Source organism: Cottoperca gobio, chromosome 7, assembly GCF_900634415.1.
Source record: "Cottoperca gobio chromosome 7, fCotGob3.1, whole genome shotgun sequence".
Lineage (NCBI taxonomy): Eukaryota > Metazoa > Chordata > Actinopteri > Perciformes > Bovichtidae > Cottoperca > Cottoperca gobio.
In genome coordinates this window covers 14146818-14171587 of record NC_041361.1, presented here as the reverse complement: position 1 = coordinate 14171587, position 24770 = coordinate 14146818, and the positions used below count along the sequence as shown (strand labels likewise).

Below are 24770 nucleotides of genomic sequence, written 5' to 3'. Positions count from 1 at the left end.
CCATGAACACTGACTTATGTTGTTTTCTGTTTAGTTAACAAAATGAATACCTGCGAGTGTGTTCATAGCTCATAGCTAGTGGAGCCGCCTCTGTCTCTTCCTCCTCCTCGTCCTCCTCATACACTCCTGTTGTGACGGGAGACGGGGACTCAGGCGCCTCGTCGTGAGACTTCTCTGTCAGGCTGCCTTCCTCCTCCTCCTCATCGTCACCCTCCGCTTCCTCTTCCTCCTCCTCCAGCCCCTGGAGCCCTAGCTTGGAGTTGGACAAACTGTGGCTGGGTGTGTGTTCCTCCTCAGCCTGGTCTGATCTGCAGAGGGATCAAAGGTCAAAGTAGAGAGGAAGTGTGAGTGATGTGGACAACTTCTTCTGAAACGATTGCCTTCTTCCTCCATTTCAGAATAAAAAACAGCCATTTAGAGCTCATGTGAAGTTATGTGTATCCGGTCTGTGTCACTGCATGTTCTTTGTAGAAAAAGAAAACCAAAGTTGTTTCTCGTTCTCCCTCTTACCGTGTGCGGGCCCGCCGGCAGAAGTGTTTTATTGCGCCTGTACATGTACATTTTTTTTATATTTTTGGAAAGCTTAGAATCTCGTCAATTTTAATATGGAGATGAAAATCACAACAGCGGTACAATCAGCTCCTCAAACTAGCAAGTACACTCAAAATCAAAATCATAACTTTGAGTCCACTTCTATAAAGCCTCATAAATATCCTCTTTTCAGCAATATTTTGAAAAAGACGCTCCTAAGGCATTGCCAGAGGTCAATTGCCAATGAGTGTCAACTTGATAAGAAAGTGCCCACCCACTTCTTTTGTTACAGACTGACCTTGGACCAGCTCAGCGTCCTGGTGGCGCCCGCATCGTATAGAAAACGAGCGCCTCTTTCGTTATATGCGTCACTTCCCTTAGTTTGTTTGTTAAAAATAAAATGTATTTCCAAAATAATATTTATTATTTATTGTACAGAAAAAAATACAAAAAAACCATAAAAATATTAGAAAAAAATGTCTTTATACTTCACTTACTCTGTGTGATTACTACTAACAGGGAATATGGGTATATAATAGTTATTTATAAATAAATAAAAATAATATTTATTAAAGAAACTTTTAGCCAGCTTTCTAAGCTTCTGAAAAAAGTGGACATGAGTTTGAGCAGTCGACCGAGCCAATCAGGAAGAGCCAAGGGAAAAAGAGTAGGTAGAGTAGTAACCAGGGGTTTGCTGAAAGAGAAAGATGCCTAGAGGAACTAAAAGGGAGCATATCTCTGGTTCTACTGCATTTGCTTAAAAATGCTTAATTTTTTTATTGTCAGTTCCCAAACCCTGTTTGCCATTTAAAATCGCTAAGTGCATTTTTTATTGCTCACCAACAATGATTGAAAAGCGAGAAGGACTTATTTGAATCTGTTCTCTGTCCTGTCTAGAGCTGGGTGGCTTTTACCATTTCCTGACCATTTAAAAGACATGACTCATCACAAGCAGAGAGCGAAACATAAATAATCTGTTGACAGCATGCACAGTCCAACTCCAGTGTCCACACAAACAACATGGGTGTTGACAGTCTGCCCGGAGCGCTTTTCAAAAGGCCCACACATGATTAATTGGCTAGCTCCTCAGAAACAGAGCAGGAGATGCCCGCTTCAGACCGGTTCCTCTACCCTCTAATGGTGGAACATTAGATACTTTGTGTGACTGAGGGAAGACGATGGCTGATGTGCAAACAGGCCATCAGCACACCACCATTATGACCTGCCATCTGTACATTTTCCAGCCAGCACCCCAACTCCGCCCCTCCATCACCCCCAGACCACGATGTCATGGCTCATGATATCATTTCCTCTGGGACGGCAAATTTACCCCTTCCATTTTATGCCACACCGTGGACATTTATCAACTCAGACAGGATTACCTTTGGGAAGGGGTGCACAGGGACAGGATTGGGTCACACACAGTGGGTGGGTAAATGCGGGTAGGGGGACTTTTTTTGGGGGGGAGGAGTTCTCCTCTTTCAATCTAGATTAAATATCACCATAATCAAATTGCAGAGCTGGTTTGCGGGGGAAAAGTCCATGCCTGTGTACAGAGAAAGAAGCATAGCTCTGACATAGGGGGCCCTGGGTTTTGTCATTTAGTCTAAACACGTCAGTTGAGTGTTTGTGTTAGCGGACCGGGGGTATGGATATAGCGGGTGGATGGGGGAAGAGCTCCATCATCAGTGGATCTCCTAGATAAATGCCTCAACCTGAGTCCCCCTCAGGGTCCAAACTGCCAGCCATTGTAGCCCAGTCACAGATGAGGAACCAGCTCCAACTGTAGTTTTATCCAAACCATAGAGCTCGAGCCTGGGTCCTTGTTCCAGCCCTGATTATGAGCTGGATTAGGATTAGGGTCCAGAGGACTCAGATACTTGTTCGTCCTTTACGCTGCATTGCTGGACATATCAGTATATATCTAAACCACCTAACTTGTTTGTTTAAAACTTCCCACCCTCAAAGCAGCATAGATGCCTCAGCATCGCCGACATCCTCACCTTGGAATCTGGTCAAACAAAGTTTTCATGTGAGAACAAAAGCTACCACAGACTTTTATTTTGACTGGCTACGATGGTGAAAAAGGGGGGAAACTATGTTGCGAGGGCGAATAAGAGCGATTACAGATAGTCATCCATGAACGTGTTTGTATTCGCCGTTTGACTTCAGTCACTCAGAGGGAAAATAAACAGCAGGCTGTCAGGTGGGTGGACAGAAAGCATAATACTCAGTCTGAATTACTGATATTAACATGTCAGACCAGCTTGTTGTGGATGAGACTCAGTATTGATCCCAGATGGCAGAGGGGCTAAATTGCCACTGGGTCTGCTGTCCATAATGCATGTTGACAAGAGGGAGGGGGGGGTGATGAAGGAAGAGAGGACAGAAAAGTGAGACTACCAGAAAGGAATTCACATTGAGAATGAGAACGGGATGAAGAGTGTATTGCGTCTTTTCTTCTTGCCTGAAACCTCTGAAGCTTCCCACCAACTGAGCTACAAACACTGAAAGTATTTCAGGACTAGAAGCAGGGAGCTGACCTACTCATCCACTGGTGGTTATTAATTAACCACCAGTATTAATTGCAATTCTTTCCCCCAAATAAATGATGTAATTATGGCTGAAAGACATCAAACTGGACAAACTCTAATGGTTGAGATATGAAATGAGTCTCACTTCCATACTTCAAACAATTCCAAGCCAGTTTTAAGGCAAAACATTTGTTTGTTTGTTTAAATAAGCATATCTTACTGTTTGAAATACACATTTGTCCCACAATGCAGTGCACACATACACAGTACACAAATCTGATGTTGGTGTCTATTGCCATATAAATTCGAACCACTAGAGGACACTGTGCACCAAGTACTAGCAGCATGTAATTGTGTGCAGAGAGAAAGAAGGGGCTACAAAACTATGAGCACAACTGTTGCTTTTAGTTTAACAGAATGTGATTGTCTTTGTTTTATCCATATCAGGGGAGAGATGTAAAAAATGTCTAGAAAGTGAGGACATTTCACCAGTTCTTTATACTTTAGAGTTGGGATTACAGTTTGGTTTAAAATGAGGTTGGTGGAAGAATATGAGCTTGGCATGAGGAGAGTAGAGGATGTGGATCAAATGTAATCACTGAAGGCCTTTGCAAAAATCTAAATACAAATGTGGTCCGTGCGAGGAAGCTTGTTACCTCTTATCCGTGGAGCTTGAAGCCTGGTTCATCTCATTGTTGGAAATGAAGTTGCGGATTTCTGAGAAGTATGAGTCCTCCTTCTCATCTAAAAGTGCATGATTTTCTGGCTCGGAGTTTGGGGAGGAGACGGTGGTTCCTATATTGGAAAGCATCCCGGACTGTTGGCTCACTGTTGGGGAAAGCATGCAGATATACACAACCACACACATAAACACACATGGACATGCACACCAACCATACACACAAGAGCATGATTAGTTTGATGATCATCAGACATACATAATAGGTGAGTTTCAGGAAAATGTTAAATATTATGAGGGTGTTATTCCACACATTATTCACATTTTTATAGTATATCAAAAAGCTGAGATGGTGCATTTATTTGGTTAAAACTTTGTGAAATTGGGTTGAACATATTTTGACAAACAGCATAATGTTTATGGAATTTAGTGTAAAAGATAAACAGTGACAAAAAACAAGCCTTACAATTTCTTGCATATTTTTGCATAACGTTCTTCTGAAAAGTTTAAAGGGGGGTACCACAGTTACATATTAAATCATTTAACTGAGGAAATGCATTTTGTTGTGCTAATTCGACACTAAATTGACTAATTTGGAAATGAGGGAGATAGAGTTGCAACAAAGGTTGACATTGCGATTCATGGTTGGCGTCTTAACTGCGTCAGCGCATTATAATTGTGTCTTTTTTTCATCATAAGAAGAGGATGTGACACAGTCCATGAAGAAGGGTATTGGTTACTCTATTTTTTACTTCAAGACTCAACTTGTGTATGTGTCGTCAAACTCGAACCTTACTTTAGACTCCATATTTATAGTTTTAGAAAAATATTTTCCCTTCATGTTGTTTTATTTCTGTTCTCTTTCTTGCAGCCTTTATAACATTGCTCTTGAATGAATCACAGTAGTATTTCAAGGGAAAGGATGGTTTATTTTACTAAATGTAAGAATAGCAGTGTTTGTGTATGTATCTTTATAATTTACATTGAATATGTTCAGCAGCAGATGCTATTGCTTAATTTAATTTGACTTGTTCAGTGTTCTAATCAAGAAACAAAACATCTGGGCTCTCTGCCACAGGGAACATGTGTATGAATTGCTTCTTATTAACATACTCAAGTTGAACAATGGCATCCCTTGGTATTTGAGAAAGTTACTTTGTAATGTTGGTGATGTACAACTCCACTGGGTTGTAATAAATGGTTCTATTAGGGTGTCATTTTGAATTCAGAAATGTTAGCACAATTGTGAAGCATGGATCACTTGGATGTAAATGCTCAAATATGAAATCATTCAGTTAACAAGTTTCTGTTCCTTCCATGTTCAGTGGCATACTGCCACGCTGGACATGAAAAGGCTGTTTTTGGCAACACAGTAGGAAACGCAAGTGTGAAATCTTTAATTAAGTGGTTTTCCTACTTTATATCATTCTCAGCACCAAGCTTAACATTTCCTGAGGTGAATATTTATATTTTCCAAATGGGTAAGTCCCTGTTTAATAACTACATTTCAGTTTTCACAGCCTCACTTTTCTCAGAGAAAACAGAGTAATAGATGTTACAAACTGACCAGGAATGTTCTCATGCTCGTGCTTCTTGAGATGGCGGTCGAGGTTGGTTTGCTGACCGAAGCAACGGTTACACAGGTGACACTTGAAGGGTTTCTCCTTGTTATGGATGTTGCGGACATGGCGTTGAAGATTGGATGAGATGCTGAATGAGCGGTCACAGTATTTACACCTGCCAAATGAGAACACATGGATGTGAATGTGGGTTAAAAAAACATGACTTTATAATCTATCCCTGCTGAGGAGAGCAAGACATTCCTTAAGGATCACCTTATTTGTTAAAAGAAGAAGCAAATGGGTTTTAGACATTAGTAGAAGAGCACAACTTAGAAAATCTTTCGGCAATTAGAATAAAGAGAATAATGGAAATGAGCTGCTGAGTATAAGCTATGGTCCTGCAGAGTAAGTGAAAACATATATATCAATCCTTTAACTACAGTGGTTGTGTTGCTAATGGTATTTTCTAAATCTAGTTTTCATTATTGATATTTTTTGTCTGTTTTTATCCAATTTTTCGCCAAGGCTGCATCGATCTAATACCTCAACTCAGGGCATCTGGCAATAACAATTTCCAATCTGACCAAGAGCTCTCTTTTCTCTTTCTCTTTTCTCAAAATAAAATATTTATACCAGAAATTGATTCAACCAAGCAAAAACAGAATAAAAAGGGATGTCAAGTGTGGAGAATAGCAGTAAGACAAGCAGACAAAGGGAAATACATCAATGTCTGTGATCGCAAAGAGCCTTTCAGTGAGATTAAAGCCTGAACTATAAAAGATTACCTGTAGGGTTGTTCCCCTGTGTGTGTCCGCAAGTGTCTGGTGAGGTTTGCCGAACGAGGGAAGATTTTCCCACAGTACCTGTAGGGGAGAATGGACAGAAAGGGTAGTTGAGTAATCAGTTTATTGTCACTGCAAACATTTGTATGTAACATCACACAGTTCCATGTATGTAACCATCTGCTCAACACAGGAAATAACACGCTGCCCCACAGAACACTTACCTGCAGGAGTAACGCTCTTTGCCCTTGCGGAGGATGGCGTCTGAGAGGGAAGGTGGTGGTGAGCGGAAGTTGAACAGTGGATGAGCGTGTTGCAGCGAATTGTGCGGCACGTCCAGTTTCAGCGCGCCAAAGCTCTCCAGCTTCTCTGTCATGTTCTCCATGGCTGACATCTGAGCAGGTGGCAGAAAACAAAAAATAGGAAAAGGTAAGATCAAATATCCTGATGAGAACCAAGAGATTTTTTATTTTCTAGAAGATGACCTTCATTCAACCATATTGCTTGTGTATTAAGGGTTTAATTAGAAACCTCGTAGTAACAAGGTCAATGCATCTAACATTCTAATATATATATATGTAAAATATATGTTATATATGAATATATATATATATATATACAGTATATGTGTGTATGTGTGTGTGTGTGTGTGCACTTGTGTGTGTTTGTGTGTGTGTGTGTGTGTGTGTGTGTGTGTGTGTGTGTGTGTGTGTGTGTGTGTGTGTGTGTGTGTGTGTGTGTGTTGAAAGAGCAAAGGAAGCTTTGAAAACAAAGACACAATGTCAGAAAAAACAGGGAGCGAGGGTAAGAGACAGAGAGCGGAAGCTTTGAGGAAGCAGTATATCAGAGGTTAGCCTTGTTTGTGCTAAAGGCGAGTCACCTCCATGACCTATAACACATTCAAAAACACTCAAGAACCATTCCTCCAGTGCCCCCCCCCCCCCCCCACTCCATATACCCTCACCTCCTGATTCAATGCTTTGTTCTCTACCTCTTACCGTCTTCTGCTGAAGCTACTGTTGCAGGCCGGCACACTGGCTAAATGAGGCATTTAAGAGCCCCGATTGGAGCTGTACAATATAGTTTGAGATACCCCCAACTGATAGCCACTTCCCCGCCCCTAGAAGCTTGTGAACAAAGGGGGCCAGTTATGTAGGAGTTTATTTGCCAAAAACAGCTTACATCCTTCCTTTTTTAGTGAATACGGGATGGGGGAGACAGGGACAGACACTCCGTCTCGATGTGTTTATTCGCAGTCTGAGAATGGGTGGTGATTCCGTCATACACTGAATTAGAGGTGGCATTGTTTTTGGATCACTGGGAGGATCACAGCTGGGACTCTGATATGAGAAGTTTTTACATGGGAGCCTGTGAAAACTTTTCATCTTGGGGATATTGATCAATTATGAGATCATGCCTCATCCTCCAATAATAAATAATACAATGTTATGAGTGCAGGGTGCCATTATATAATTCTTCTTTGCTTGCAATTACAGAAAACAAATCCTTGTCAGCTATTATATCACTCATTTGTTAAGGCATAACTACACACACATATGTGTAATGTCATATATGAAAATGCATGTTCATGAGTCTTTCTATGCACCAAATGAGTGTTTTGCAAAGTCACAGTTGATAGAGGACACAGATTTCCAGGTCAGATTAAACCGTTTCCCCAACGAGAACCCCCCATTCTCCTGGAGACAAACACAGGATGTCCTTGATGGACACGGCGCTATTATCTAGCCAGCCAGCCAGCCACAGAGAAAAAAAACTTGGAGGGGGTTGCGTTATTAGCTGGCCTGTGGGCTCCCAGCACATGAAACAATGCCACAACTAAGATTAGCGTGGCTGAGAGAGGCAGTTTGTTACAATTCAAACGGGTATTATTCTCTCTTTTATTAATACTATCATTCCTCGTAATCAAGATTTGTAGAGGTAGGGAGGGTCTGGGGACAGTTGAACAATGTGACTGATTATCAAAGGGGCTGCGATAACAGACTGTGTCTTCTGAAAAAGGTAGAAGTGACGAGGTACACAGGCGCCATTCAGTAAACAAAGGAAGAAATCATACAGAACCCTTGAGAAAATAACATCACACTGTGTATAGGGCCCTATCAATTCAGGTTGCAGCAGCGTGGGAGGCAAGAGTGAGGTATTTTCACATAATACATGGTTTAAAAATAATAGTCGATTGCATCTGGGAATAATCAGTCTGTATTCAATACCTGGAGGTCAATTCCCCTGTTTGGTATTCCCTTGCTGTAGTTTTTGTTCAAAGTTCATGTACCATTTGCTGTTTCTACCTAAGTTTAAAGTGCCTTCCTAGATTTGAAATGTGTCTGTGTAAATGCTGTAAGCTTACCTGTGGATGAAAGAGTGGTGGTGAGGGCCTGAGGAATTTTTCCTTCAGAGCTCCTACGGGGTCCAGGAGCTTCCTTTTCTCCACCCTGCTAGACCAACAACAAGGCAGAGGGTTACGTACCAAGGTCAGAGTTCATGTACAACCTCTAACCACATACTAGACACCAACCTCTACCTTCTTTAATGTGAGAACATAAAAACGTTAAGGTTGCTGATGTGAAAATAGCAGTTTATGTTCTGATCGGGGCTGAAATACCTGTATATGGGGTCCATGAAGAATGCTGAGGGCTTGGCGTAGTGCAGGGGTGGTGGCTGGTGTGGCTGTGCCTGGGGCTGCTGATGCTGGTGCTGGTGCTGGTGGTGGTGCTGGTGCTGGGCGATGGAGGATTGGTGCAACAACTGGGAATGGGGGTGTGGAAACCCAACTGGGTTTTCATCCTTGATGGAGACCCCCTTTCCAATTCCAAATATGTGGTTCTTTCTATTTTGTGGCTCAGCTGCCACACCATTATGACCACCTCGACTCCGGCCGCCAATGCTGAGGTCCAATGGCTGTTCTTCACCGCTAGATTTAGCTAAAGGTCCACTACTGCTCCCAGTACTACTGTTGGGGTTTGAGGGGTGCGTTGGGGTGGCAGGAGCTAACTTGGTCTCCTTGGACTTTGTGGTGAGATCAAATGGGGACTCCCCTGTTGAAGCAGGAGCTCCTGGGGCACCAGAAACCATCTTATGCAACTGCTCTCGAGGTGACTTGGGCTCTGCTTTAAAGAACATGCTAGGATTGAGGGCACCTCGATCAGCACTGAAGGGATAGAGGGAGTTGTGAAAGTTGGGAAGAAACTGGAAGGGAAACATGGAATGGTAGGGCAATGGACCCATCTTCTTCTCCTGATGGAGACCAATCAAACCTGGACCAAAATATTTCTCAGCAATAGAGGCGATGGCTTTGATGGAATCTGTGGTGACTGCATTGGCATTTGTGTGGGTGGGCGGGAGGGCTTGCTCATCAGGTGGAGGGAAGAAGGAGTGCTGGGATGATACAGCTGAGAGAAAGGGACGATCAATAGCAAAGTTCCCAGAACTAGACATGGCTGATATCAACGCACTGTTCGTGTCTTCTAACTGGTGGCCTTCTTGACTTAATATGGCTCCAGACGGCTTCCTTCTTTTGCCACTTCGCTCACGTTCACTTTCTCCATCGCTCTCCAGGTCAGAACCATCTCCTGAAGCAGTACCAGTGGTGGTGTCCAAATCAGTCCCACTTGTGGTATTAACGTCTTCAAGGTCACTACCGTCAGACATGTCTGCCAACTTAGATTTTGGCTTGACTTCTCCAGAAGACAAATCCAGTTTGTTTTCTTTTTCTTCCATGTGACTCAAACTGTTACGTCCATTGCTGTTTGTGGAGCTAACCAGAGACAGTGGAGGGACATCTAGGGGACTCCGAGGCAGTTTCACCTCCTGACTGCCGCCGCCCAGTGGGCTCTTAAGCAACGAACTAGCCGGCAATAAAGGTGGTCGTGGATAGAGTGATGGGGAGAAGATACCTGGGAAACCATGCGGGAGGGAGGGGAAGCCATGGGGTCCAGGGGAGAAGGGCAAGCCAGCGTGAGGGTGAGGTCGGGAGGGAAAGTAGTCAGTGAAGCCTAAAGCTGACTGGTTTAGACCTGAAAGGTGGGGATGGTGGGACTTGACTTTGGCCATGATAGGACTGGAGCTCATGGGGATGCCAGGGTTGAACATGCCTGCTGAAGAGCCATAATGGTTTTTCCCCTCACAGAAGCGGCGATGCTTGTTGAGGGAGGAGGTAGTGCTGAACAACTGCCCACAGTCCTTACACTTGATCTGGGTGCGGCAGTCAGCATGCATACGCTTGTGGCGGCAGAGGTTGGAGAACTGGGTGTAGGATTTGTGGCACACCTCGCCTGGGGGAGCAAAAAGACGCAGCCCATCAGGGCCTGGTTAAACCCATTTTAACACTGTCTCTAACTTTGTATACCGAATCAACAGCAACAGAATTACTAAATGGAAACTGCTGATGAAATAGCTCTAGAAAAGGAAGAGTATGTTTTCTATGGATGAAACTAACCACTCATTCTGTAAATTTAAACTCCTGATCTACTGTATCTACATTGTTTGCATTTTACTGCCACATAATAACTGAACATATGCAAGAAATATCATAAAATACATACAGTAAGTATATAATTACCTTAAAGAGAGCAAAAAAGTATCATTATCATTATAGTTAGTTAGTAGTCAAAACTAATATAAACTATAAGTCATAACGTTTTCCTAGGGAAAAAAAGACTATATGTGAACAGGTCAAATCTATTATTTACAGTATATAATAAAGTTAATCACAATACACATAGGATCCCTTGACCTGTATCCTTGATTCAGACGATGTAAACAGGAGTACATGGAGAAGAAAGATACTGCAGGGTGATGGAGAAGTAGTTGAGGTAAAAAAAAAAAAGATGTATGAAATAAATAGACTGTATAGATTAAGGCAGTCATTAACATCCAAAGCTGTCACTTACAGATAAAGGGTTTGACACTGCTGTGGATGTGCTTATGCTGCTTGAGGCCTGACGAGGTGGCAAAGGTCTTGCCACACTCAGGACATGTGTGAGCACGTGCCCCCACGTGCTGGGAGCGGATGTGACGCTGAAGGTTGCTGGGATCTGTGAACACCTGTAATTTGAAATAAGTGTATGAACATGCAATGTACACCACAACTAACAATGCAAAAAAAGTCTATGTCCAGCACCATTATGAATGAAGCCTAAAAAACAAGACCAGCTGAATTTCTGAAGCAATAATGCCTGGGTGTCAAGTGCACAACTTACGTGCCGGGTATGCTGTACCTTATCACAGTTTTCACACTCAAATCGCTTGCCACTGTCATGTGACATCTGGTGACGGATGAGGTTGGACTTCCAGTTGAAGGCTTTAGAGCACTGGTCACACTTGTACTCCCGCTCCTCTGTGTGGACTATCATGTGTTGGCTCAGACTTGATAAGGAGAGCGCAAGACCATCAGTGAAATCAATAAATCATACAAGTCACAACTCATAGGATAAATGGACTGTATGTGTTGAATGTGTATATCTTATCAGTAGTGAAGTGTGGGAGAAATAATTGTCACATGTCTGTGTACCTGTACTCATTTGGGAAGATCTTCTCACAGTCTTTACACTCGTGGACGGGCTCGTCGCTGTCCTCACGTTCCTGTTTGAAGTCCTCTCTCAGTGTGTCAAAGATGGAGCCGGTACTGGAGCATGAATACTTCTGGTGCCGCCGCAGCTCAAGCGTTGAGGAGAACAGCTCATCACAGTCTTCACATCGGTACATCTGCTCGTCTGCACATACACACAAAAACACGCACACAATTGTTTAGCCATCACACAACTAATCTTCCTGAAATATATAATACCGATTGAAATCCTCCTTAAATGCTTAAAGAAAACGTTCACACATATTTGATATGAAGAATACAACATAATATTGTTGTTAACAATTAAAAAAAATATATATTTATTTTTTTCCTGTTTTACCATTCTTGGAAAAAATATCTTTCTTAGATATCATCCTATAAAACATCTTAAATAACTAAAAAACCACATGCAAATATATATGAAATCTTCTCTTAGCGAGAAAATATTTTTAGGATTTGTCAACATTTTGGGCAGCAAAAGAGAAAATTCACAGTGGTAATTTAGGATATTTAATTGTGTCCACTGGCTTTTAATGTATGCAAATACAAATGCTGAAATGTTATGGGAGTCCAGACAGCCTTTGCATCCAAGCATTTACTAACTCCTGTAGGTTGTATCTTCCTGAAGATCCAGTTGTATAATAAAAACTGTTCATACTACTAAACAAGACGGACAATCTATTACCTATCTGTGTGTTAGTTACAGCTAAAAAGACTTCCATTTGCTAAAAGCAACAATCCTGCAATTAATATTCACATAAAATGGAAATCAATTAGCAGTGAAATGTAGCCTTCATTAACACCGTTAATTGCTTGTTAAAGAAAGTGTTTGCTTGAGTGTAATAGCACACAGGGGAAACAATAGGCGCTGGTCTTCCCCTTCCATGTTAATAACCTTCACAATACTTCTCAGCCCCAAGGTCAAATACATAAAACTCAGGCCAGCTTTTTCAATAGCAAGTTCCTGAGTCAGACGCCAAGTTCAACAGATCAGGGGAAAGCCCAGTGGAGTATCTTTGTGTGCATGTGTGTGTGTGTGTGTGTGTGTGTGTGTGTATGTGTGTGTGTGTGTGTGTGTGTGTGTGTGTGTGTGTGTGTGTGTGTGTGTGTGTGTGTGTGTGTGTGTGAACTTTTTCCAAAAAGAATGAGCCACAAGGAACAGAGGCAAGCAGGGGCACTGTGGCGCCAACCCCATGGTGATTTCAGCACAAACCTGCCATACCCTCTTTGCCATGGCCCAAGCAGCCAACACCCGAGTTGCCCCCCCTCAGGTGTCCCCACACGCCATGCACACCCATCCATCATTTCAAGCTGCACTAAATGAGTTTATCCAAAATGACTTACAGTGCATGGCTCACCTGTTTTCTACTGCATGTGACCGTTTATCCAGCTGGAACTTTTTGGGCACATTAAAAGGGCATTAGTGTAGCAACATCAATGTGTCTAACCTTGGGGAGAAGGATAAATAACCTTCTGGTCAATGGGCCATTACACTGAGCTCAAATGCTAAACTAACTCGCTCACTTTGACACCGGTGTGCACATATTTCATGGAGAGCGAGTGCTTTACCCTGAGACGGTTGGTTATTATTTGCTCTGAAGCGCAAACATCTCAGCACTCAGATAACTTTTGTCCGTCATCTTTAAGACCTTTGTTGAATTTTAAAAAGTGTGTGTGTATGACGAAAGGAACGTTGGATCTCTGTGTGGACACGCAGGTGTGCATGCATGTGTGTTTCAGAGAGAATACACGTAAATAAAGGTGCTAGGGTGTGTGTATCAGCGTGCCTGTGTTTTTTCACTATCTGGGCGGGTGGGGTGGGACGAGGGTTTATAAAGGGGAGACTAATAGCTCTCTGGGAGACGAAGGGAAGCACAATTATGTGCAGTTTAGCAGCTAATCTGGGAGCATGGGTGAGGTATCAGGGGACTCCTCAAGTCCTCTACTTTAAATTCCTTCTCCGATAAGCCAGACACAGAGAGCCGGGCTGCACTGCCAAGCTCCCACTCAGCCCTGCTACCTTTCTCTCTCTCACACACACTCAAATTCATGGAGATAAAATAGACACTCATCCCTACAGTAGGTGTACTTTAACTGTCTCTATTTGTCTTACTCTCTTTTTTCTTTTTTGTCTCTCTTACTCACAAATAAACATCTTCAAAAATTTGACAAACTGTTTCTTTTTCTTTTTCTGTCTGCCTTCATCCCTCTCACAACAACACACAACACCAAAGACTTTGACTCACACATTCTGGCAGGTGGAGTGTCTCTCTGTTCTCTCTGTCTGCCTCCCTCTCTATATATGTCACATACATACACACAGAGGAATTGAACAAATTATTTACAAGTCTGCTCCATCTTTGACTCACTCCTACAACATGCCAATCTGCTTATTTTCAATAATCAAGCTTGCTCTGAGCTCCCGTTTCCTCCCGTTCCCCTGGCATGGAGATCTGTGCATAAACTGTGCATCATGCAGGGGGGGGGGGGGGGGGGGGTTCGACGACGACTGCAGAACATCTCACGAAACATCTTGTTCTCCCTTTACCATTTTATAGTCAATGACAAGCAAGAGTAATACGATTTTTGTTTTCATCCGAGGTTCCAGGAAAACTGGAAACACAACAAAACAATGTTACCTGACAACAGCACTTCACCACAATAAGTCCAAGATGTTTAAAGAAGTACAGCGGAACTACGGACCCTTTTCCGCTCAAGTGAACTTTGAAAGAAAAGCCCAGATCGACAGTGAACAGCTGTCCAATTTAGATTATGAGATAAAATATTGGATATATTCAGTCTGACGTATAGAGGCATGGTTGAAAGGTAGTGAGTACAGTGAATCAGGTTACCCACTCAGAGGGACGACGGGCGGATGAGAGCACCTAAAAATGTGACGCACTTTGAAATGTGAGCCAGTATGCAGACATCAGTGTACAGCAAGGTGTAGCGGGGCACGCGACACACAGCATCTTTCAGATGTTAGTGTTGGAACCAGAAGCAAAGATCTAACTAAAATACACATACATTTATTTAAGATAGAGCAGATAGAAGTCAGAAATGATAGGATATATTATTTGTTTATTTCAACAACACTGACCCTACAGCCAGTGTTGAGGAATATCTGTTTTTGCCCATAACACCAATTGAAATTTGAATATTCTTTAAGACGGTTTACTAAAAACGTAGGTTTAAAACTGGATAAAAAAAATAAAATAAAAAAAGCATTTCAGGCTGACACATCAGGTTCATTCAACATGTATCTGATCAAATATTCAACAATATTTGACCACATGTGCCGCTTCTGTTGTTCATTTTGAACAGAAACATTAAAAGAAACACTACATACAACGTGCAAATGTCTAAACAATGGTTGTATTTATTTATTTAAACTCGGAACACAGGGCCGATTCTCAGGGACATCAAGTCACTAAACGAATGGAAAGATCCGCGTGTCGGATACTATATCAGCCTAATGGCCACTTCCAAAAACACTTAGGCTGAATTTCTGGGGACAAAAATCCACAACGTTGACTTATTATTATTATTATTATTATTATTATTATTATTATTATTATTATTATTATTATTATTATTATTATTATTATTATTATTATTTTGCTGATGTGACAAATATAATTCCAAACTCTCGGCTTCCAGTTCCTGAGTGCTCCCATATAAAGTATTTTTAAGGATATGACTTCCTAATAATTTCTGTTTGATCTGGGCTTTCCACTTTTCGCATAAAGTTTCTACTCACTTAGGATGAAATATGACAAGTGCCAATTGACGCCCTAATACAGTATTACAGGCGCAGAGGCCCATTGCATTCAACACTGTAAGCGCACACTTCAGACCAGACTCGTAGGCCTACGAGTATCCTTCATTATTGGCAGGCCTATTCTAAATGACAGCTCTAAAACCGGCTTCAACCAGATGCTTTAATGCGGGACTTAATTCCATCCTGGAACTTTATGATTCGAATAATTTACATTTCTTGAGAAAAATCTTGATGGTGTCTTTTCCCCCGTCACATTAGCGAGGTTATGGAGTGTGTTGGCCGCAGAAGCAGCACAGGATGCAGGTTGGAGTTTGTTTAAAATGTGCGCTAATGACGCGCATTAATCTTACCTTGTAGGTTGGGTGCCATGGATCCCTCGGGGAAAATGCCGTCCTTCATATACACTAAGAGCTCCTCCCCTGCTTCAATGTCCCGGACAGCTTTATAATAAATCTGAGGAGAGAGAGAAAGAGAGAGAGACTTTTACTTAAGGTCAGGATGGAATTAATAAATCTGGAAATATATTTTTCGCAATATTTTACAATTTATTTGTAGGCCTATTAGTTAAAAGTGGGACCGGGGTTTATTATGTGATACATGATAAATGGTTTGTTTTATTTACTCAAAGTTTATAAATAAACGAAACGAATAAAAAGCGACATTTTCTCCCCTTACAAATCACTTGGAAAATAAAACAAAAAAAAAGGTCTGCGTTCTTTCAAAGAATTACTCAGACATTTTTTGAAAAATGCAGAAGAAATCCAGACGATACAAATACTGCCGTAATGAGTCTAAACAGTCTGAAAGAAAAGTGGTGAGCGAAACGAAAACAAACATCAAACAGCTCAGCTGCTCTGGTGCGTTTTTCATTTACAGCTGCAGCAAATGTCGGGTCTTTAACTGCACACAACTATTCATTTGATTGAGGTCATTTACATTGTGTTATCGGGCATAAATTACTGCAGGATAATGACTTTTTTTGCCAGAAGTCAAGACAAGGAAAAACGGAGGAAACAAGAATAACTGCAATATTCGAGGCCATTCATAGCCGAGGCCTTGCCAACATCTAGAAAATGTGTGAACCAAACTAAGCTTACACATATAGTCTAAAAAAAATTAATTCAACTGGTTCACAATTAACGTGTACACTTTTCCAATAAAACAAATATCACAGCTTCATGTGTCCCAATAAAACACAGCGCAAACAATCAGTTCAAGCTGCATGCAGAAGCTGTGATCTCCAAACACATGGGGGCGCTCTGCACCAACTGCACGATGTCACCAGCAACAACGTAGGCACACACACTCACACACTCACACATACACACACACACACACACACACACTCACACACGGACAGGCCGGTGAGACCAACTTCCAAGACTTAGTGCTCTTAAAACGAGACAAGCAGCAAAGGCCTAAAATCAATGAAAATATACCGCATTATTATTATTATTATTATTATTATTATAGTATGTATTTAGAAAGCGGCTACCTCTCTACGATGTTTCGACCTGACCTTTCTTTTCTCCGTGAGCCGGAATAGTTGAGAAAGTTGCGCGGCGCTGCGGAGAGCCTCCAGCTGCAGTAGCACTTCAGTCCCGGTGGAGTTGGCGACACAACCCATAGTAGATCTACCGGAGAGGGAGCGGAGCGCTGGAGCGGACAGGGCCGGGGAGAGGAGGTCGTGGAGCGGCCGGGCGCGCTGCAGACGGTCGGAGATCTGACTGGATGAAGCCCGACGCTCCTCTGCTGGGCTACTCTCTAATCTAGTCAGTGAGCGCGTCTTTGATGATGATGATGAGTTTCTCTCTCTCTCTCTCTCTCTCTCTCTCTCTCTCTCTCTCTCTCTCTCTCTCTCTCTCTCTCTCTCTCTCTCTCTCTCTCTCTCTCATTAGTGATTCCCTGTTGCCCCTCGGTGCTCTCTCGGTTACCCGTCGGCCACTCCTCCTCGTCTTATCTCCAGCCAAAAGGGTTGAGGGCTCTGTGGCGCAGACCCCTCCCCGCATCTCCGATCCCAGCCGCCGCTTTGGTCGCTTGATAAATCTATTATTGATGTAAATAATGGATAAAGCTGCCTGACAGACTTGCACTCTATCGGTCACCATATCACTCTCAAACGCACGCGTAAAATACAACAACATAGATTATCACAGAACATTTATCAATATACCTTTAGTTGATGTTGAATGTTATTTTAGTTTATTGACAATGAAGAAACATTATTTCGTTCACTTTCTTCCATTATGGTCTAAACATAACTGCACTGAGGGTGGGAGCAACTCTTTAAACTCTGAGGTCAAGTTTGGATTTATTGGGGTCAGAATAGTATTTTAAACTGAGATATTTAAGGATGATATTTTAATATCATCCTTAATAATATTAATATTTTATTTTTATTTTAATGCATTGATCATCAAACACGTAAAACGTTCAATAGGCGAGACACGAAAATATGTACATACATTATAACGGATGAACAACGTAGCAATATCCTATTTAAGTTATTCCACATTTTTTTGTAATTTAATATATCTTGCTATCAATTTATTTTAAATATAAAGAAAAGCTTAATTTGTGGTATTAATGACACATCTTCCTCATTATTATGACAGGCTTATAGATTTGAACATAATCAGCAAATATGACTTTGATAAATTAGGAAATATTAATTACATTTATGATTAATATTTGTAGTGTCTGTTGCATTTGAAATCTTTACGAATATTTGTTTGTGTCTGTGTGTATTCTACAATAAAGCCTACACACTCAGACCTGTCTTGACCTCTTGCCGTCTCTGTCCAGTGTTCAGGGGACAGATGCCTCATCGATCAATGCCAGCCGTAGGGCCCGCAATAATCCCCCACTGTGGCTTCACACACACACACACACACACACACACACACACACACACACACACACACACACACACACACACACACACACACACACACACACACACACTGGATCCATTCCGGGGTAGAGTAGAACGGCAGATCAAACAGCATTGGAAAGGCCTCCACTCCAAAACACAAAAGATGAAGGACTGACAAGAAGGTGGACAAGGTTCATCTTCTCTTCAAACACACACACACACACACACACACACACACACACACACACACACACACACACACACACACACACACACACACACACACACACACCACCCCTTGTGCTCTCTCAGCCGTTTCCTTTACTAGATGTGACTTGGCCTTAGAACCACTGAGTGGGCTTCGCTTACACGCCAGTTTTGGCCGATTGTTGGCACACATACACAGGGGAAACTGTTGATTTGCTTTGTTTTGTTAGGCCATCATTTAAGGTGCCTGAATATTGCATTACGATGAAATTGTGTGTGTGTGTTTGTTTGTTTGAGGACTGATTAACATCAGAAAATAATGTGACTGTCTGCAGATGCCTACACAAAATAGTATTCCATCTTCATGAAAAAGACACACATTTTTCTTTTCAGATATGCTCAAAGAACCAACATCACTTCAAAAGAAACTGTATCCACGGCACATTTATTGCACCTGATGTTATAGATGGAAACAAATATATAAAATAATGTGAAATAATTGCATGACCATAAATATCTAAATTATGCATGATTGTGCACACATTTGTTCATCTTACATCATTAATGATAAACAAATAAACAAATAAAGTATCCACTTGCTTTTTAAAAGGTTACCGCCTGCATTTGAATTTGCCCCGTGTGCACATATTTCCATAAACTCATGCATTGTGCATGCTCATACAAAAAAAAGAATAGAAAAATCACTGAATAGTCTGTTAAATTATACATTTTAGCACTGAGTGGCTGTGTATATGTGTGTGTGTGTGTTAGTAAATAAATTATAGGGTCATACCTGTGAGCCACTACACCAAGCAACTGGTCAGGCAAACAAAAGCAAAGCCGTTTGCTAAGTACAAATAACTGCAAAACACATCAGAAAACAATAATGCACGTGGCCTCTCTGGGTCTGATAATTCTCCACAATTTTCACCGGTGCCCTGATTCTTTCTTTGACATTGTGTGGCAGTGGCAGGGGGCACTGATGTGAAAATCTTAAAAGGATTAGGCAGGTTGGTGTTGCCAGCCAATTGGTGCTTGTCAATCTCGGAGGCCCCTGTGTGTTCCTTCTCTCACTTGGTCCAAGCTCCCTTTCTCTCTATCGGTCAGGCTTAATGTCTGAAGCTTAAATGGACACACTAGCCTGTCCCCTCGGTGTGACAGAGTGACAGGTGGCAGATCAAGACATGAGGACAGAGAAAGGAGACAAAGACAGCGAGGAACAGGCGGCTAGAGACCGAGACAGGAGGGGGAAAGAGCCATGTAGGCAGGGATTAGGGAACAAATAAGAGTGGAGTGACAGGAATGTGGAAACACACAGGCAAGTCATATGGATGCATTTGGCTACTGTCATACCGCCATCATGTTTTCATGGTTTGTTTCATTGTCTTAGTTTTGAGCTGACAAATGTTCATTCTCAGTGCTCCTTTGGATGCATTTTCTTGTATATCCAGTACATGTGAGTTGTAATAATAGTCCAAACTGAACTGAGAGTGAAATGTGTGTCAAGTAATGGCAGAGTAACACTGCTGGTATTTCATTTATAGAAACTGGGACAAGAGTCAGCAAAGCAAAAACATAAAAAACCGCCCCTGCAGGATAAAGAGAAAGAGAAATATCCTAATATATTGCAGCAGTGAGTTGTGGCACACACATTGCATGGGGTTGGGGTTAGGGCCTAGTTAAGCAGTTGGGGTTTTATGGGCACTGGCTGGGCATCTTTCCAAAAGTATCCGATGCCTTAGAGAGAGAGAGAAGGGAGAGAAACGGATGCCTCCGAAGAAGAAGACCGTGCCCTGGATAATGGTCATTAAGGGACTCAGGAGTGTCAGGCTATTCTTCAGCCTCTTTACATCGGTCATTTCCTAACAACACTGGCAACTGGCCCAGCCACAGACACACAATAGAGCCATTCCATGGTCATTACCCACGCACACATTTTGCTACTACAATGGTAAACACACACACACACACACATCAGCGTGCACACACAGAATCACACATATCCAGTGTCCACTCTTAGTGGATGTGAAGCAATTACAGCTACTCTTCATTGCTTCTTTGCTGACAAAATAGTGCTGTTTCTCTCATATAGCGACAACAAATCCAACCAGAACATCTCTGTCATGTCACTCACCTGGTCTCCGGTGAGGTGACAGGCGGCGAGGTTCTGCTCCTCAAATGACGGGGCAGAGCGGACGTATTTGAGCCAGCTGTTGCTGGTGGCGTCTGGGCCCGTGTCCAGCGCAAACTTCACGTTGCCCATCTCGTCCACCACCTGTTGGAGAGCAACAGGTTAAATATTAAATGGACAACATTTTATTATTTTTACATTCATCACTCAACAGGCAACAGTCAACTATCAAATCACATGGAAGGTTTTTTCCAAACGACATTTTCCAAAGAGGTTGTGGGCAGTTAAAAATGCAACATTTTCAAAGTGCACAACAGGGTAAGAAAGCTGTGCCAGGAGTTTGATGTCAGTCAACTTTAAGACACACAGAGGCAACTTGCCAATGGGTGTTAGGGCTACCTAACCTTGTCAATCCCAACAACAAGAAGAGGAAAGAGGAAAAGGAGGAGAAAGGAGGAGGGAGTAGACAAACTGTGGCTTCTTTCACTTGTCTAAAGACTTTCTCTGGCACATATTGATCACCCTTTGTAACCCCTACACCCCCCTGAGACTCCAAGAAAACGGGTTTCGTGTTACCCGCTTTCACAGAGAATGAAGGAGGACGGAGGTAGAGGTGAAAGAAGATGAGGAGAAGGGCAGAAGAGCCTTATTGTGGGGCTAAACGTGAGGGGAAAACCAGGAAGGACTAACAATGTTTTACGTATGCATATAAAAATGGGACTGCATTCTTCTCAAAATGGTACATTATGACACATTTTGAATGATAGGGAATGAGAAAGTCCTCACATGTGACAAAAGATCCAACATTAAACAACAATCAGTGCATTCATAAAACTGCAGAGATTTATAAAGACACTGCATGTGATTTAAAGGCCATAAATGTTGCCTTTCTAATGTGTGTGTGTGTGTGTGTGTGTGTGTGTGTGTGTGTGTGTGTGTGTGTGTGTGGTGGAGTTAGATGTTTCAGTGAATCTGGGGGCAGCTCGACCGAAGCCCCTAAGCCCACCCTCTCCAAAAAGCTGGTGGTGAAGCTCCGATTTCGCCGCAGCACTGCTTGTGATACTGAGCCTGTGTGAATCCTCTGGGGAGAACTGGCCTGAGACAGAGCAACTCCTCTAATTACAACTCCCAATCAGCACGGCCTGCGTTCAGCGCTGACCTTTAGCTTGACTCTCTGCGCTCCTAATCACAGTCAAATGTCGGCTGAAGGAAATCGAGGTGTGATGGAGAAGAACCAACAAACCATCTGACGTTTTTAGATGTGCAAAGTTCGTGAACCTCTCTAACTGGCTGCTTTTCTAAAGGCATGTTCGTGGTTTTTTACCAGCTCGTAAAGTGTAAATGGTCATGTTCTTGTTGTCTGGGTGAGCGCGTGCAGAAGGTGTATTTTCGAGGGTGGGGGTGCAGGTGCCAAGTTTGGTGAGTAAATATGTAAAGGGTCTGGTTGGAGGTGTGGAAGAACTGCCATGGGCTTGTTTGTACAAATACTGCAACCGTTTCAGGAAAATGCGTGTCCGCTTAGTTGAGTTAACAGCTTGAGGTACAAGAAATCTTTCTACTTTCGAGCCAAGGCGTGAGTTTACCCTCCTCAGTAAATGTGTCTTCTTTAGAATAACAATGCCAGTTAGTGGCTTGGCTTAAAATAATCAAAACTATAACCTATGTTTTAAAACCCTGTTCCACAAGCCTGACATATAAGCTGTGGCTGCTGCTTATGTAAATGTGTTTGCAGATTGTGAGAGATGGAAAAGAGATCGTTTGTACAAATCAGTTCCTGTTATGTATTGTCTGTAAGTCACACAACAATGATGTGATAATGTCCACTGGGAGAGCTTTTAAATAAAAACGGAATCTTATCCTTATTCCTCATTCTCCACATCTAAAGCTACTGCCTCTTCTGCTTCCAGTTTACAACCTAAACACTCGGCTTGATCGAGTCCAGGCCTTTATTTTATGGGTGAAAACAGTCACTGAAAACTAACCAGGCATACCCCCCCCTCCTACACACGTACTACTCCACCCAATATCTCTTCTGCAGGCGGCGGAGTCACTTGTCACGGCGTTGCCGGGGAGCTGCGACAGGTATCGTACATGTTTTATGAACACGTGGAGAAAAACTGAGATCCAGGTGGAGTCAAGGTGGGATTATTCCTTATAGGTGTGGGAAGGGGGGTGGGGTTGGGGAAGCGCGACGCTGCACAGACTCATGTAGGATATACTGCCATGCCTACGTATTGGGTAGTATTCATACACACATATTTTGTTCTCCCCCTCCCTCTATACACACCCAAGGGTCTGATCACAGGCTTAATGAGCTGCAGGCCTGTGTGTGTTGTGCGTTTTTGTATGTTCACATGTGTGTGTGTATGTGTGTGTGTTGTCTGGGAGGCCTGCTAACACCCTGTCTCCGGGTGGAAGCCTGATTTATAAGGCTTCAAATGAGGTGCAACAGAGAAGGAGAGCCAGAACAAGCCCACGGCTGATTGTTTGTTTATTTACCTTTCTTTTTCATTTTCCCCCCTTGCCTACGTCACATGAGGGGGGAGAGGGACCCGGGCGGAAATCATCAACTCCACGTGCAAAAGGGTTTCAACAAAACAATGCAAACCAGGCAACATTTCTCCCTGAAGTTCTCTCTCCTCTTTCAGATTAGAAGCTAGAAAGAGAAACTAAATAGAGAAATGTTGTAGAACAACTGATGTCTAACGATAACCCTCTTGCACTGACTCATTCTCATTTGGTTCATTTGGGCATATCAATAATTCACTTCCAACTCAACTCTCCATGCAAATTTACTGATGTCTTGTGTCCACATCATCCATCCTCTGCACAATTATTCCAGTTTAATACAAAAAAAGAGTTTAAGAGGCCAATAAATAACAGCAATTAAACAATCACACAGGTTTTAACAAACCCCCAAATAAGCCAAATGTATTTGTAAAAGTAAATGAAGGCGAACAGTAAAGTTATTACCCAAACTGCCAATTATAAACATCTATAACAGTTTAGAGGTCGACACACCACACAGACACACACGCACGCACGCACACACACACACACACCACACAGACACACACGCACGCACACACACCACACAGACACACACACACACACACACACACACACACACACACACACACACACACCACACAGACACACACACACACGCACGCACACGCACACACACACACACCACACACACACACACACACACACACACACACACACATACACAAGACACAATAAGACTTCAGTGAAAGAGAAGCGGCTTTGAGTGGACAGGATGCAGAGTAAACTCCACAGGAAGCTCTGATAAGAGCACAACACTTATATCGCTCCTCAAAACACAAAGGGGAACCTTTGACAGCTAGGAACCTTTAATGGATGTCTCGGCATGCCCTCTCCTCCGCCAGTTATATCTGATGGATGTGTATAGCATGCAGGGCTGAATTAGTAGAGGAAAGTTGCTTGTACGGGTAGACGTTGGTGACAAGGTACATATTATTTTCTGTTTGACGGAGGGCAGAAAATGGAAACGGCAGCTCGGAGCACAGTGGTGATTGTGATTTGGACGTGAGACCAAGATAGAAGCAGACTTTCAGCATGTGAGACATAACTGCTGGGTTATTGTGTATCTCTGAGGGAATACTTTTATGAAGTGTAATCTTAGTTCTTTGTTGCACTGCCACAGGTTTCCATGTGTGAACAACACACCCTAGTATGCATGTATTTGTATATGTGCCTGTGATAGTTTCAAAAGTCTAAAAATGTAGCTGACTTGCCTATACATGTTTTCCGTGTTCGGAAATAGACAAAGGTTTTTCTTTTCTTCTGTAGTACATACTTCAAAGCAGTGATCAGTTATATGCATTTGCCTTTTTCAAAATAGAGGTTATCTAGACGAGTAACAATGGCCATCCATCTGCGTTAAAGTCTAACAAACATGTCTGTTTCGGATTCAGCCTGTGGAAAACAGGAAAAGAGAAGACTGACTCTCCCCTGGTTCACTTACTCATGTCCTGGGAAAGTGGCCGGGCAATTTAACAGGTTGTTCCAAAGAGAAATAAGAGAAACAAGGGAGAGATTACCTTGCAATATGGATAT

At 42.4% G+C, this 24770-nt stretch overlaps 1 protein-coding gene across 8 annotated transcripts in view; it reads right to left on the bottom strand.

Annotated features, from left to right (window-relative positions):
• The window catches only part of prdm16 (PR domain containing 16), a 173412-nt gene that overhangs the window by 5190 nt on the left and 143452 nt on the right, over nt 1-24770 (bottom strand). For 2 of the 8 annotated variants that reach the window (XM_029435764.1, XM_029435761.1), the window contains exons 4-15: nt 20670-20810; nt 15804-15906; nt 11616-11817; nt 11323-11470; nt 10996-11149; nt 8709-10377; nt 8454-8541; nt 6313-6482; nt 6092-6169; nt 5312-5481; nt 3722-3893; nt 51-308 (exon numbers count right to left, since the gene is read on the bottom strand). In XM_029435764.1, the coding sequence (XP_029291624.1) occupies nt 51-308; nt 3722-3893; nt 5312-5481; nt 6092-6169; nt 6313-6482; nt 8454-8541; nt 8709-10377; nt 10996-11149; nt 11323-11470; nt 11616-11817; nt 15804-15906; nt 20670-20810 (3353 nt within the window). Of the gene's footprint in view, nt 1-50; nt 309-3721; nt 3894-5311; nt 5482-6091; nt 6170-6312; nt 6483-8453; nt 8542-8708; nt 10411-10995; nt 11150-11304; nt 11471-11615; nt 11818-15803; nt 15907-16948; nt 17206-20669; nt 20811-24770 lie in introns of those variants that run through there. The other 6 variants (XM_029435758.1, XM_029435759.1, XM_029435757.1 and 3 more) reach the window with 6 other exon arrangements.